The 12,636-nt window shown below is 39.1% G+C and overlaps 1 protein-coding gene across 2 annotated transcripts in view; it reads right to left on the bottom strand.

Annotated features, from left to right (window-relative positions):
- Itpr2 (inositol 1,4,5-trisphosphate receptor type 2) overlaps positions 1-12,636 on the bottom strand; it is a 481,279-nt gene that overhangs the window by 56,136 nt on the left and 412,507 nt on the right. For both annotated transcript variants that reach the window (XM_027934069.2, XM_071610047.1), the window contains 2 exons: positions 4,494-4,624; positions 3,097-3,262 (listed from right to left, as the gene is read on the bottom strand). In XM_027934069.2, coding sequence (XP_027789870.1) covers positions 3,097-3,262; positions 4,494-4,624 — 297 coding nt within the window. The remainder of the gene's footprint in view (positions 1-3,096; positions 3,263-4,493; positions 4,625-12,636) is intronic.

The following is a 12,636-nucleotide window of genomic DNA, read 5'->3' as shown; positions in this document are numbered from 1 at the left end:
AAGAATGAACAATCAGAAGTAGAAAAAAAGGTCAACAGGAAATTAATAGTGAGTTTGAAAAGAAGACTTAAGTTTGGCAATGAGGGTTACTGTGATGTTTTAAGATATTTCTAGGTCATAGGTTTTTAAAATAACCATGAAAAGCCATGGGACACAGGATCATGTCTTAGAATGAGGCTCCCATCTTAGTGACCCTCTCTTCAAACACAGCCTTTTTCAGAGGTAGTGCACCAACATGACGGTTAGGATCATGAAGAAAAGGACTTAGAGGAGGCAGTGAAAGGCAGACCATGAGGCACACCAGAAGTTTCCAAAGAATGCATCTTTTCTCCCCTCTGGAACTCATCCTTCCCTACAATGGCTCAGCCCCATATCACTACACTCCTCAACTTGGATCTGTTCCCAGGCTTGGTTGTCCTTGAGTTAGACCATGACCTGATGCTGCCATTTAAAGAGAATCATGTAGCTTAGTGGACTTTTGAGTTTAAATCCTGGCTCTACTGATTACTAGCCAGACATTGATAGGATCTGAATTGTTTCCATGTGTGTAAATGGGTGGTCATATGCAGAATATACTTTGTTTTTCAAAAACAAAATTCAAAGAAAAAAATCTAAGTTGAATATCCATTGTGTAATGAGTATTCAATAAACAGTCTTGAGATTTCCCATGATGATGTTGTTGATGATGCTAAAAGAGAGGTTCCAAGGTTGAAGGTGGGACCTTGACAGCCTCTCAGCCTATTCTTTCCAAGCTTCTGAATGACTGCAGGACATCTTCCTTGGCTACCTCTCAACCTTGCTCTCCCCCTTCTAATCCAGATACCAAAACAGAAGACTCCAATTCCTGTCTTAATTTCCTTCTAGCAAATCCTTGCTCAGCATTATAATCTGCTCTAACTAAAGTACCAGAGACTCTGAGTGAGAAGTCCAGAGGCTCTTTCACTTCATACTACTGGCCTTCTCTGCTCTGGCAGGGTTGAGTATTCATTCCTGTCTCATGAGGCTTTCTCCCCTCACTCTGGAGATGCCACATACTCCTGGTTCTCTTCGTGCCAGTCTAATTTGGTGCTGTTAGTTTTTTGGTATGTGAATCTGTTTCTCTCCTAACTCTTCAAGGCTGGTGCTTTCCACATGTATCCCAGCTGTGTTTTTTCTCACTCAGAAGCTCTTCCCCACACTCCTGATTTTATCCCACACAGGTTGAGGATTCCCCAGTTGACTGGTCTCTAGTGCAGACCCACTCTCTGAGACTCATACTCATACACTGGCCTACACTCGATGTACAACACTGTGGTTTTCAATGCACAATGCAATTTAATTGTTTCTAAAGTTAAACTCAGAATATTCCTACCTAAAGGGATTTTATTCATCTATTCTTAAACACAATCACCTGTTGGTTATTATTCTCCACCCAAGTACCTAAGGTATCTGTCATCGGTATTCCTAGCCACCAAGGTTTAAAAATTCTGTCCTCTAAATATTTCTTGCCTTCTACCCTTAACAGCTCCACTACTCATTGAATCAGGTTTATATTACCTTTCTGTTGCTTGAACTGTGGCCTCATCCTCCTACCTGGTTACTCTGCTTGCAGGACTATTTCCTGATAAAGGGCCTCCCAAAGCTGCCACACTGCTCTAAAACAAAAATTAGAACCTTAACTCTTTTATTTACGATTCTTTAATGGTTCATGATCTTAAGTCTGTAGGATAAAGTCCATGCTGCCTAACCGAAAAGGCTAACCTGTCCTCTTGGCATCCCTTGCTCTGAACTTCACACGCAATAACACTGAGATTTTCTTGAGTAAATGAAGCTCTTCCTGGTGCTGTTCTTTCCTCTGAGCCTTTGTATCTCCTGGCCATTCTGCTTCCACCCATCTCCAGCTGTCTAATGCTCTTCCATCTTAAGCCATTGGCTCTGCCATTAGCTCTCCTAAGAGGTTTTCCTGATTCTTTTCCATTGCTCCTTACTCCAACCTGAAGAGGTAACCGTCCTTTGGGTCCTTGCAGCTCAGCCGGAACGTCTTTAATATTTCTCTCATTACAAATGACAGCACTGCTGTTTAGTATGTTTGTATCCCACAACAGATCGTGAACACCCTGAGACAGGGTATGTGTCAATTTTAATTGTTTCCCTGGCATGCAGCACTTTACTGCACATTATTCTCTGGTACATCTCTGGAAAGGTTTGGAAGAGCCATGGGAGGAAACAAAACAATCCACAAAAGATGAACTGGGGAGGAAATGGGGTTTACTGAGGCCCAATCTAAGCTATAAATGGTTACAGTGGAGTAAAGCCCTTATGCTTATCTGGTGACTTTTAGCCAAAGAATCTTCGGCCCAACATGGAAAATCAGAGGGTGAAGTCAGCCTAGTGTTGGTGGTCATCCAAAGAGGGAGAGGGATTCTACAGTGCAGGAGACCAGCTGCAGGGACAGCTAAAGTCAGAAAGGGCTTTGGAGATGTCACATACTCCTGGTTCTCTTCGTGCCAGTCTAATTTGGTGCTCTTAGTTTTTTAGTATGTGGTATGAATAATAAATACAAGAGAGCTGAGTCCAAGAGAAGGATGCCAACAGAGGGAAGGATGGGGTCCTGAGAGAGACGATGATGCGGCAGGGAGGAGAGTGGTGGGTATGCCAGGATGCTTTAAAACTAGGAGAAAGCACCCCCCAGTTTTAAAGATGAGAATCTAAAACAGTGATGTTAGAGAGTAGAAGTTCAAGCTTCTGGAAAAAGTATCTTTGAATTCATAATTTAACCCCTCCCCAAAAGCCCCAAATCATTCTGTTGTGTAATTAATACATTTTTGTGATAAAAGCCAGTTGGGGAAACCTTTTGACATTTTTGCATCACATTCTAAAATCAGAGAATCATATAAATTGCAGAAATAATGACAGAATAGCTTTGAGATGCAATTCTTCTATTTATGGAAGCAGAGAATTCCAGTGTACTTTTCTGTTACATAATCTGAATTTTATCCAGCCTTCATTTTCAAGTAGATTTTCCAAAAGCATGACAAATAAAAAAAATTATTCTAGCCCCTCTCTCCTGCTAAACAGTTTATTCATCTATTCTTTTAGCATATGGAGAACACTTACCACAGATGAAACAGGTTGTTTTCAAAATTTCTTCTTTCTTCTGTTTTTCACTTCTGAGATCAGCAAAGGTATCAATGATAACTCCAAAAATCAAGTTAAGAACAATAATGATGACAATGAAAAAGAAAAGAAGGTCATAAACCACTCGGGCAGCAAACAAGGGTTCCTGAAATACAATTTTAAGAAAAAATATAAAATATTATACATAATTTCAAGTTATGTTGATCTGATTTAGCAAACTGCCTAGCACAAACATATGTTCAATAAAAGCAAATAATATCCACAGTTGTAAAAATAACCCCCACTTTCTATCTATCTTCTTTTAAGTATTTTAAGATAAACTGCCTAGCCTATTCTCAAACCCTTCCACTTCTGTAGGACGGCATATTTTTCTGCCCAGTGGAGCGGATGCACCTTTCTTTAGAAACTACTTTATTTCGGGATTCCACTAAATGCATTTTGGCACAGTGGGCCACATTCCAGACACTACACAAAATGTAGTTAAATACTAATTCCAAAAGTCAGCAATTAGGGAGCTGAAAGGATCTAAGTGTTTGTCAATTTCTGGAATAGGTTTGTCCTCAGTGTTAAGAGGTCAAGAATATAGAGTCCACGCTTATTTCTACCTGGTGAACAGTATCAAAATATACATTAGAGGGGGCTGGGGTTGTGGCTCAGCGGTAGAGCGCTCGCCTAGCACATGCGAGGTGCTGGGTTCGATCTTCAGCACCACATAAAAAATACATAGATAAAATAAAGGTATTGTGTTCAACTACAGCTAAAAAAACTTTTTAAAAAATATATACATTAGAGATCATGTAATTCAGTTTAACCACTGACGGACCTGAGTTTATAAGTTTAAATGACTTGACATTATACAATTGGCCAGCTGCAGAATTAAGACTTTAAAGTTCTTAGCCAGGCACTCAAGATTTTATAATTATTAAAATTTTTTCCTTCCTTGCCATTTTAATATATGAAATCCTATTAGAATTTGTTCAAAGTTTATATTCATCATGGATAAATAATGAAAGCTCTTCCCAGGCAGAAGCAAAGAGTAAATCTTTATATCTGAGGAACCTGATAGACAAGAGGCGGCCTCCTTGCTGTGATTTATGTAGCAATCAACCCCTAGATGAAGTCTGCAGTCATGGTTCTGTTGTGGTAACAGAATACAGAGGTCAGACGTGGATGCATTTCATAACCCTACTAGCATACATAGATTGTTAGTGCTACAGCTATTTCTGTGTAATCCTAGTACACAATTAGCAGATGTTATTGGCCACTGTCAAACAATATAGTACTCTGAAAGCAAAATCATATTATAAATGCTATTAAGAAAGGTTGCAAAAAATAATTATATGCTTCTTGAAAAAAATACTTCTCCTCTGACTTACATCTTTGGACGGCTTTCTGAGCACATCCCCCACGCCACCACCGTTTCTGAGGCCCTGGTTCAGCACAGTGACAATGCACATAAGAAGAGTGTCACATGTCCTTTCAATGCCATCTTCGTACTCTTCGTCAGCTATGAAAACACATAAAAGATATAGCAAACCTACATTTATAAAACATACTGTTATCTATTTCCAAAGATATACTTCTGACTGTGCCATTATACAATTTTTAAAGTCACATGACATCTACTTCATATGTGACAGCACATGACTGACACACGCTGATGAAGACACACTTTTAATTTCCTGAAATATTTTTTTTTCTTGCACAGATGGAAAAATGACAGAATGGAAAGGACAAAATATAAGAAAGCCAATATTCACTGTGCATTGTTGTGGTGGGAAGAGATTGTGGTAAAACCTCCACAAACAGCCATGTCACCTAGGAGACACAAGTCTCACAGAGGAAAGAGCATGAACAAGGAAGCCAGGCAGACCAGGCTTCAGGTCCTGCTGTGTTCCAGAAGGCTCCAGAATGTTGAACCTCAACATCCTCATCTGCAAAATGAGAAGGGCTGTTTGAGGATTAAACCCTTCAGAGGGTTGTTCAAAGATTATGTTTATGGTATATAAAAACTGTACAGACTGCTATACACTTCAGTAGGTGCCTACATTTTGGGCAGGCACAATTATTTCATCATTTTAGTTAAGTTTCTAAGTTTTCTTAAGGAACAACTTGGAGGTACGGATGAGAAACACAATGTATTTATATGAAAAACTTTACTCAGGGAGAAATGGGCAGAGAGAAAAAGGTATCATATAACAGAAATATCCCTAGGATACACTAATTTTGTCTAAAGGTATAGTTCTTAGACTTAAAATATAATTTCCTAATAATTTAAAATAGTGACAAACTCATGCTAAGTTGGATGTTAGAATCAGAATGTTCTAACATTAGTAAATGAGCAGAAGGGTGTTTTTTGGTTACAAAGTAAAACAAACAAACAAACAAAAAAACAGGGGCATTGAATTTTGGGATTCTGTAACTATAGTCTATATGTCCAGGCATGACTGCACAAGCAACCACCAGTAAAGAAAAGAAAAAGAATCTAACTCTGTCTAGGTGATCCATGACCAACAGCCGGTTTAGCTCATTGTTAGGAAAGACTGATTTTTCCTTTCTGAACAGATTTCAACACTGTATGAATGAGGGATTCTGGTATTTTTACTTTTCTTAGAACTGTCCCTTTTTTAACATGCTGGGATACATGTGGCTACAGCCAGGGATGGGCAAGCATGAGAGGTGGCTTCAAAGACAGTGGCAGAATCTGCGGTGGTCACTTACCTCAGAGCTGAACCAAGGCACACCGTGGTTTAGAAAGCAGGAGAAAGAAAACTCCCTTTGGAGGAAGGAACAATGGGGAAGAGGTGTTGGGGCAGAGCAGACAAGGCAAGTGGGCGAGCAGTGGACTATGCTGTCTGTAATGTGCTAGCTAGGGTCCAACACACGGGGGCAGATCCTAACATGATGGCTGAGAAGAATGAGAAGAAAAAGGGTTAGAAATGTGTCAGAATATGAAAGTGATTATACAGAGAAAAATGGTTTTCCAGTAAGGAGGTCACAGAGGAACATGTGTATATGCTACTTTGCTACAGTTAGATTTTCAAGCAAAGCAATCTTATATCTAGCAGCATGGTCTGCATTCGTTTAATCATTCAGTAACTGCTTGGTCATGTCACAAAAAACAGTTGCTAAAGACTTATCAAGTATCATAATCAGTATATAAAAGTGACAAGAGGGGCTGGAGTTATAGCTCTGTGTAAGAGCACTTGCCTAGCATGTATGAGGCACTGGGTTCGATTCTCAGCACCACACATAAATAAATACATTAAAGTTCCATCAACAACTAAAAAAATATTTTTAAAAAAGTGACAGGAAAGTGCTCCTATCTCTCCTCCAAATATGGAAATGAGGTTCTTTATTCTCTAAGAAGTGAGTTGACAAAATCCATATGCAACTCCTGTGATTAGCCATAGTGAAATAAAATTGATTGGCTGCAAATACATCATGAGAGAACGGATGGTCCGTGTGCCATGTAAAAAGGCAGATAAGGCCCAGGTCAGGCCAATGTCAGCATCAGTCCAGTCACCCTGCTCAGTACTAATCAGTATATGGGCTCATGGTTTAGGCAGGAGCCTCTATGAGCTTGGTTAATAATGTTCTACCTTTGTGGACTTAAAAACAGCATAGTACAGGAACACAGCCACATCAATGCTTATAGCAGCACAATTCACAATAGCTAAACTGTGGAACCAATCTAGATGCCCTTCAATAGATGAATGGATAAAAAAAAATGTGGTACATATACACAATGGAATATTACTCAGCCATAAAAGAAAATAAAATCATGGCATTTGCAGGTAAATGGATGGCATCTGAGAAGATAATGCTAAATGAAGTTTGCCAATCCCCCCAAATTAAATGCTGAATGTTTTCTCTGATATAAGGTGACTGACTCATAGTGGGGTAGGAGGGGTAGCATGGGAGGAATAGGAAAACACTAGATAGGGCAGAGGGATAGGAAGGGAAGGGAGTGGGGCAGGGGGTTAGAAAGGATGGTGGAATGTGATGGACATCATTATCCAAAGCACATATATGAAGACACGAATTGGTGTGAATATATTTTATATATAACCAGAGACATGAAAAATTGTGCTGTGTATGTGTAATAAGAATTATAATGCATTCTGCTGTCATTTAGTTTTAAAAAATCAATTAAAAAAACCCCAAAGCTCTACCTTTGTGAGATGGATCCACTCTCAATTTGTCAGGCCAAGTTCCCAGACCTTCAGGCTGAAAGTCAGAGCCCATGTCATGATAAATTCACATAGATAAATGCCACCTTGTGGTTACCTGTGTAACCAGCTGGCCTTCCCCATATCACATCTGCCTTGTTCATTTCATCACACCAGCAGCCACTGGCTAGGTGTTAGGAATAGAAGTAAAAGAGATGAGGGTGTCCCAGTCCATAGGACACATGGTCCTAGGAAAGGAAAGGGGTAGTCATCCTGAAAGCTGGTGGCACCTGAGGGGAGCCTAGAAAGACAAGGCACGCCTGGGGCGTAAAATCAGTGAAGTAAGGCATCCTGGGCAGATAAAATGGGATGAGCAAAGGTGAACAGGTGTGGAAGCACACAGGGTGTTGAGGGAACCCCAGGGGGACAGAGGGCACTGGGCCTTTGGTATATGAAGAGGCATGTGGAAGGCATGAGAGAAGAGCTGTGGGAGCAGAGCTCAAGAGATTCCATCAAGCTTGTATTCTGAACTCTGTGGGGAGCAACTGGAGAGCTTCCAACAGGGGCAAAGTTGTTTACCCTCTGGTTGGGGAAATAGTATGAGAAAAACATGTACACTGCAAAATAGCTGGTGATCAAACACACAGAAGTGGTACAAAACGATCAGTGCAGCGCGAGAACCTTCCACGCCACGTATAATTGGAGAGGTGTCCCAATAATTAACACAGAGGTTGAGTTTATCTTGAAAACTCAGTGGCCTAAGACTTGAGCAAAGACACATCTCACATGGCATAAGCAGAAAGCCACAGAGGTGGAGAGATATAGGCTTGAACAATGAACAGCAAATAAACCAGTGAGTACACAGGAGAGGAAGATGAAGTGGGAGCGATAAACTGAGAGCTCTCTGTGAAGCTTCAGGGAGTGTGGACTTTATTGGGCAGGTAATGGAGCATCATGGAAAGGCTGACCGGGGGTACAGGAGGAAATATTCAGAGCAGTGATTTCTGACAAGTAGTGTAGTGGTGATAAACTGGGTGAACTGAGGAGGAGAGTATGACTGGAGGTAAAGACCACTTAGGAGGCAGTTGCAATAATTCAGGCATGATGTGCTATGAGGCTTTACCAGCATAATGGCAAAGAACAGGGGGAAGGATGAATGAAAAGGAGCAGTTGGGGTTTTAGGCATGAGGGAAAAGGCAGCATTGAATACCATACCAGGGCTGTCCAGCCAGTGGAGACATGGGAAAAGGATGGTCCCATTAGACCACAAAAGTAGGCAATTCAGATGGAGGAACCTGATATAGACTGTTCTGATGAAGACAAAGAAGGAATGTTGATGATTTTTATGTGTACAGGATGAGACGACAGACATTTTTTAAAAAGTCAGAGAAGACAAGAATTCTGGGTGAAATTAAGGAAGAGAATAATTTAAACATGGAAGGGTGGCAAAAAAAAATTGAAATTATGGAAGAATCAAGGGCAATGAAAGGTGAGAAAAGGTCATAGGATTTAACAATAAGGTCACTGGGAACCAATAGGAAGAGGTGAATAATAACAGAGAAGGTGATTGCTGCACAGATTGAAGGAGACAGTGTAGGCCCAATTGTTTCATAAGAAATTTTGGTATTAAAACTATTACTTTGGTGGAAACCAGAGGGAGATTCAATTAGAACCTAAAGTATATGTAAAAAGAGAGAGACCAAGCAAAAGATTTCAGATGCAAAGCAATGGTCCTCATGGTGGCCAGGGGGTAGGGACAATAAATGAAGGTGATTATGAAAGTAGAGAGAGCATATGTTGGTTATAAACAAAAGGAAAGAATTAGTGGAAGTTGACTTTCAGTGAGCAACACTGAAAAGGTCTACATATTCACACGTAAAAAATTTGGAATAGTAAGGACTCAACAAATTCTAGCTATTGTAATTACCATTACTGATTAATGGCTTTTAAATCTTAAGAAAAGGTATGGTTTTAACATAATTAACAAATTTGATACTGGAACAATATGAGGTTAAATTATCCATTTTCATTTGACTATTGTTAAATATTTTTCTCCATACTGTAAAAAATCTTTCCTATGAAGACAGGAATCAAAATAAATTTTATTGTTTCTGAAATAGTTCCCTCTCATCTGAAGTGGTAGTCTATAAAATTTTTTAAATATTGGACATGCTTAAGTAAGATTTACTAATGTCACCTTTTTTTGCATTAATAATTGAATTATTCAGTTTATGGTTTCTGAGAAAGAAATGGATTATCACTGAGATACATTTGGAAATCTGAACACAACTGAGAAACCTATTTTTTTAAAGTCTTCAGCTTTAATTAAAATCCATCTATTATGGAATTGCTGATTTGAAAATTTTTAACTAGGAAAAAATTTTAAAACACTAGGCATTCTGTAGGAAGCCAAAATGTAAAGTGCATCATGCTGACTGGTTTCTGGTACTTATTGATCTTTTCTATTAAAGTAAAATATCGAAACATGTTAACTTTGAATTACTTATAAATGTTGAACAACTGTGAACCTCCTCCTTTTTTTCCTGTATATTCAGAAGGCTTTTTACTTACAGCATAATTGTGATTATATTTTGTAAATTATCTCAAAAAGGTTTTGCTTTTCTAGAAAAGTCAGTTCAGGGGTTCTTTTTTAAAAAGTATATATTTTTGTCTAGGAATCAGGGCGGTCAGTAGCAAATGAAATAAAAGTTGGTGTTTTTTTTTTTCCCCAACCACAGTTGGTTGCCAGGTACCATGTGAATTTTCTGCTGTTGGGACAATAACCTTACCCACATCCACAGGAGCCTTCCCCGGGAGCTGGTCGCTCTGCCTTCCAAACACCACAAGGCTAGTTATTATGCCACTGTGTGTGTCTGGGCCTTTTGTAATGTGGACCTGCTGTCCACAAGGTAACAAACCAAGGCCCTCACAAATGCACACTAGGGTTTGTAAATTAAAATTTAATCCTGGTTTTAGACATACAAAAGTTATTTTTAAATCTAAGTGACACACGCTGCACAACAAACACCAGGTTTTAGCTTTCACTCCACTTCTGCAGTTAAATATCTGAGTTAAATACAAAAGTTAAAGGAAGATCAAACCCAAAGAATTTTCAATGAAATGAATTTTAACACTTGCATGTCAAGTGCAAAAAGGATAGGGAAGAAAGTATAGATTAATACAGGCATTTCTATATTTTTAAGACTGATTTGGGAATAATTTGTAAGTGTGATAAGCTCTTTCCACCATGTAGGACTCCCCACGGGGTCTCCAACACTCTTCCAGGGCTGAAACTCCGCTACCATCCAGCTGGAATCCTTGCTTTCCTCCTACCTTGGCAGCTTTCCTTGCAAAAGCATTTCTACCTTTCCTCCCACTCCTAGCTCAACTAGAGCCCCAAATCATATAGACTTTGCCCTGGACCATGCACCTGGGAGAAAGAATTGTCTCCACTTGTCCATAGAGAAAGGGAGAGGTAAGGTCTTCTCATCACTTTTAGGTGAACAGTAATATGGTATAAAAATTTTCAGAAAGCTTTTTTTTTTTTAACTTGTTACATGAAACATTTACTTTGAACATACTGAAACAAGTTTGTACCAAGTATTGTAATCCCACCTCAGCTGGAATGAAATACAACATAGAAAGAAAAAGCAGCCACCAACATGTAGGCTATGCCTGGTGTCAGAAAGCCTTTTTTAATAGATTATATTCAGCAGGAAAGACAGTAGAATGAATCAGACATAACTTTTCTATGTTCATATATGAATATAAGATCAGCAAAATTCCACATCATGTACAACACAAGAATGGGATCCTAATTAGAATAAGTTATATTCCATGTGTGTATAAATACATGTCAAAATATACTCTATTGTCATCGGTATCTAAAAAGAACAAAATTTTTAAAAAGTGAAAAGAAAAGTTTGTATTTAGAGTTTTAAACCAATGTCCAGACAGAACAAAGTTTCTCAGCCTTAACAATATTAATGCTTTGGACTGGATGATTCTTGGTTGTGGGCTGTCCTCTGCTTTTTGGATATTTAGCCTCCCTAGCCTCTATCAGATATCCATCCTTGGTTATGAAAACCAAACACACCTTACTCCATGCACTCTCAGATGTCCCCAGGGAAAGGGAGTAGAAAGCAAAACCAAGTCCTGTTGATAAATATGCAATGAAGAATGTATCCAAGAAATTGCCTTCCGTATACAACATGCTTAAAGAAAATCCATGCATGCATACTCAGTGAAAGGCAATCTAACAGGTGGAATTTTAACAATCTCTGAATTTTGGATAGAGGGAAATAATTTATTAGAGATTAATCCTTTAACTGGAAAGAAATAACAGTCAGACAGAGTGCTGGCTTTGGAATCAGAAATCCACATTGATTTCCAAGCTCTGTGATCTTGGCAATTAAAGTCTTGATTCTTCCAAATTTTATCTAAAATACAAAAATAATTAGTCCTGTCTCTCTCAGTCATAGAAGGGTTGTGATGATTAAATAACATCATGCACACAAAGTGTCCAGCACAGTACCTGAAATGCTAAGCCTGGTCCAGGTCTTTGAAGACTGGGCAGGACCTCACTCTTATTGTTCCCTGTGCAGGAAGCACTCTTCCTCATCTTGACCTTATTAAGTCTCAACTAATTCCTCTGAGAAAGGTCTTTCTGTCTAATTTACCTATGGCCAGTCTCTCTTTTGATTATTGACCACAGAATTAGCCTTATTTTATAGCTTTTCATGCTTCCACCAATATTTTATAATTTCCATAAGGGCCAGGGTCATGGTGGCTGGCCCAGAGTAAGGGCCCCAGAAATCTTTATGAATGATGGTAAAAGGAAGAAAGGGAAGAAGGAAGGGAAGGAAGAAGGCAGGCAGGCACAGGTTTTCATTATTATTAATACCATCTGTGGCTAACATACAGTTTCCATTACATCTTTTTCTTTAAAACATTTTAAAATGTCATACTCATTCTTAGGTCAAGCTGTACAAAAACAGGTGGCAAGCCATATTTATCCTATTGTAGAACTTATCAAACTTGAGGATGACAAGAGAGGGAATAAGTATACTACTTTGAGGCTCATGGCCCACTTGAACTGGAACCGCCCTGAAACTAAGAGATCATCTGGTCAAAAAACTCCTAATCTATTCACTGGATAATCTGCAAAGTCCTAGGATTATGAGTTGGCAGAAACAGAGAGAAATAAATGCATGGTTTCATATGTGAAACCTCAAACTCCCAATTATATGAGTACAGGATGGGTATTTAGGGCTTAACAGCTAAGCCAGCGAAGAATGGCATTTCAGTTACGAGTCAGCCAAATACGGGTCAAGAGTGTGATGCAATT

The sequence above is a fragment of the Marmota flaviventris genome, chromosome 3, assembly GCF_047511675.1.
Source record: "Marmota flaviventris isolate mMarFla1 chromosome 3, mMarFla1.hap1, whole genome shotgun sequence".
Lineage (NCBI taxonomy): Eukaryota > Metazoa > Chordata > Mammalia > Rodentia > Sciuridae > Marmota > Marmota flaviventris.
Note: the sequence above shows the minus strand (reverse complement) of the source record. Positions and strands in the feature narration are given on the sequence as shown.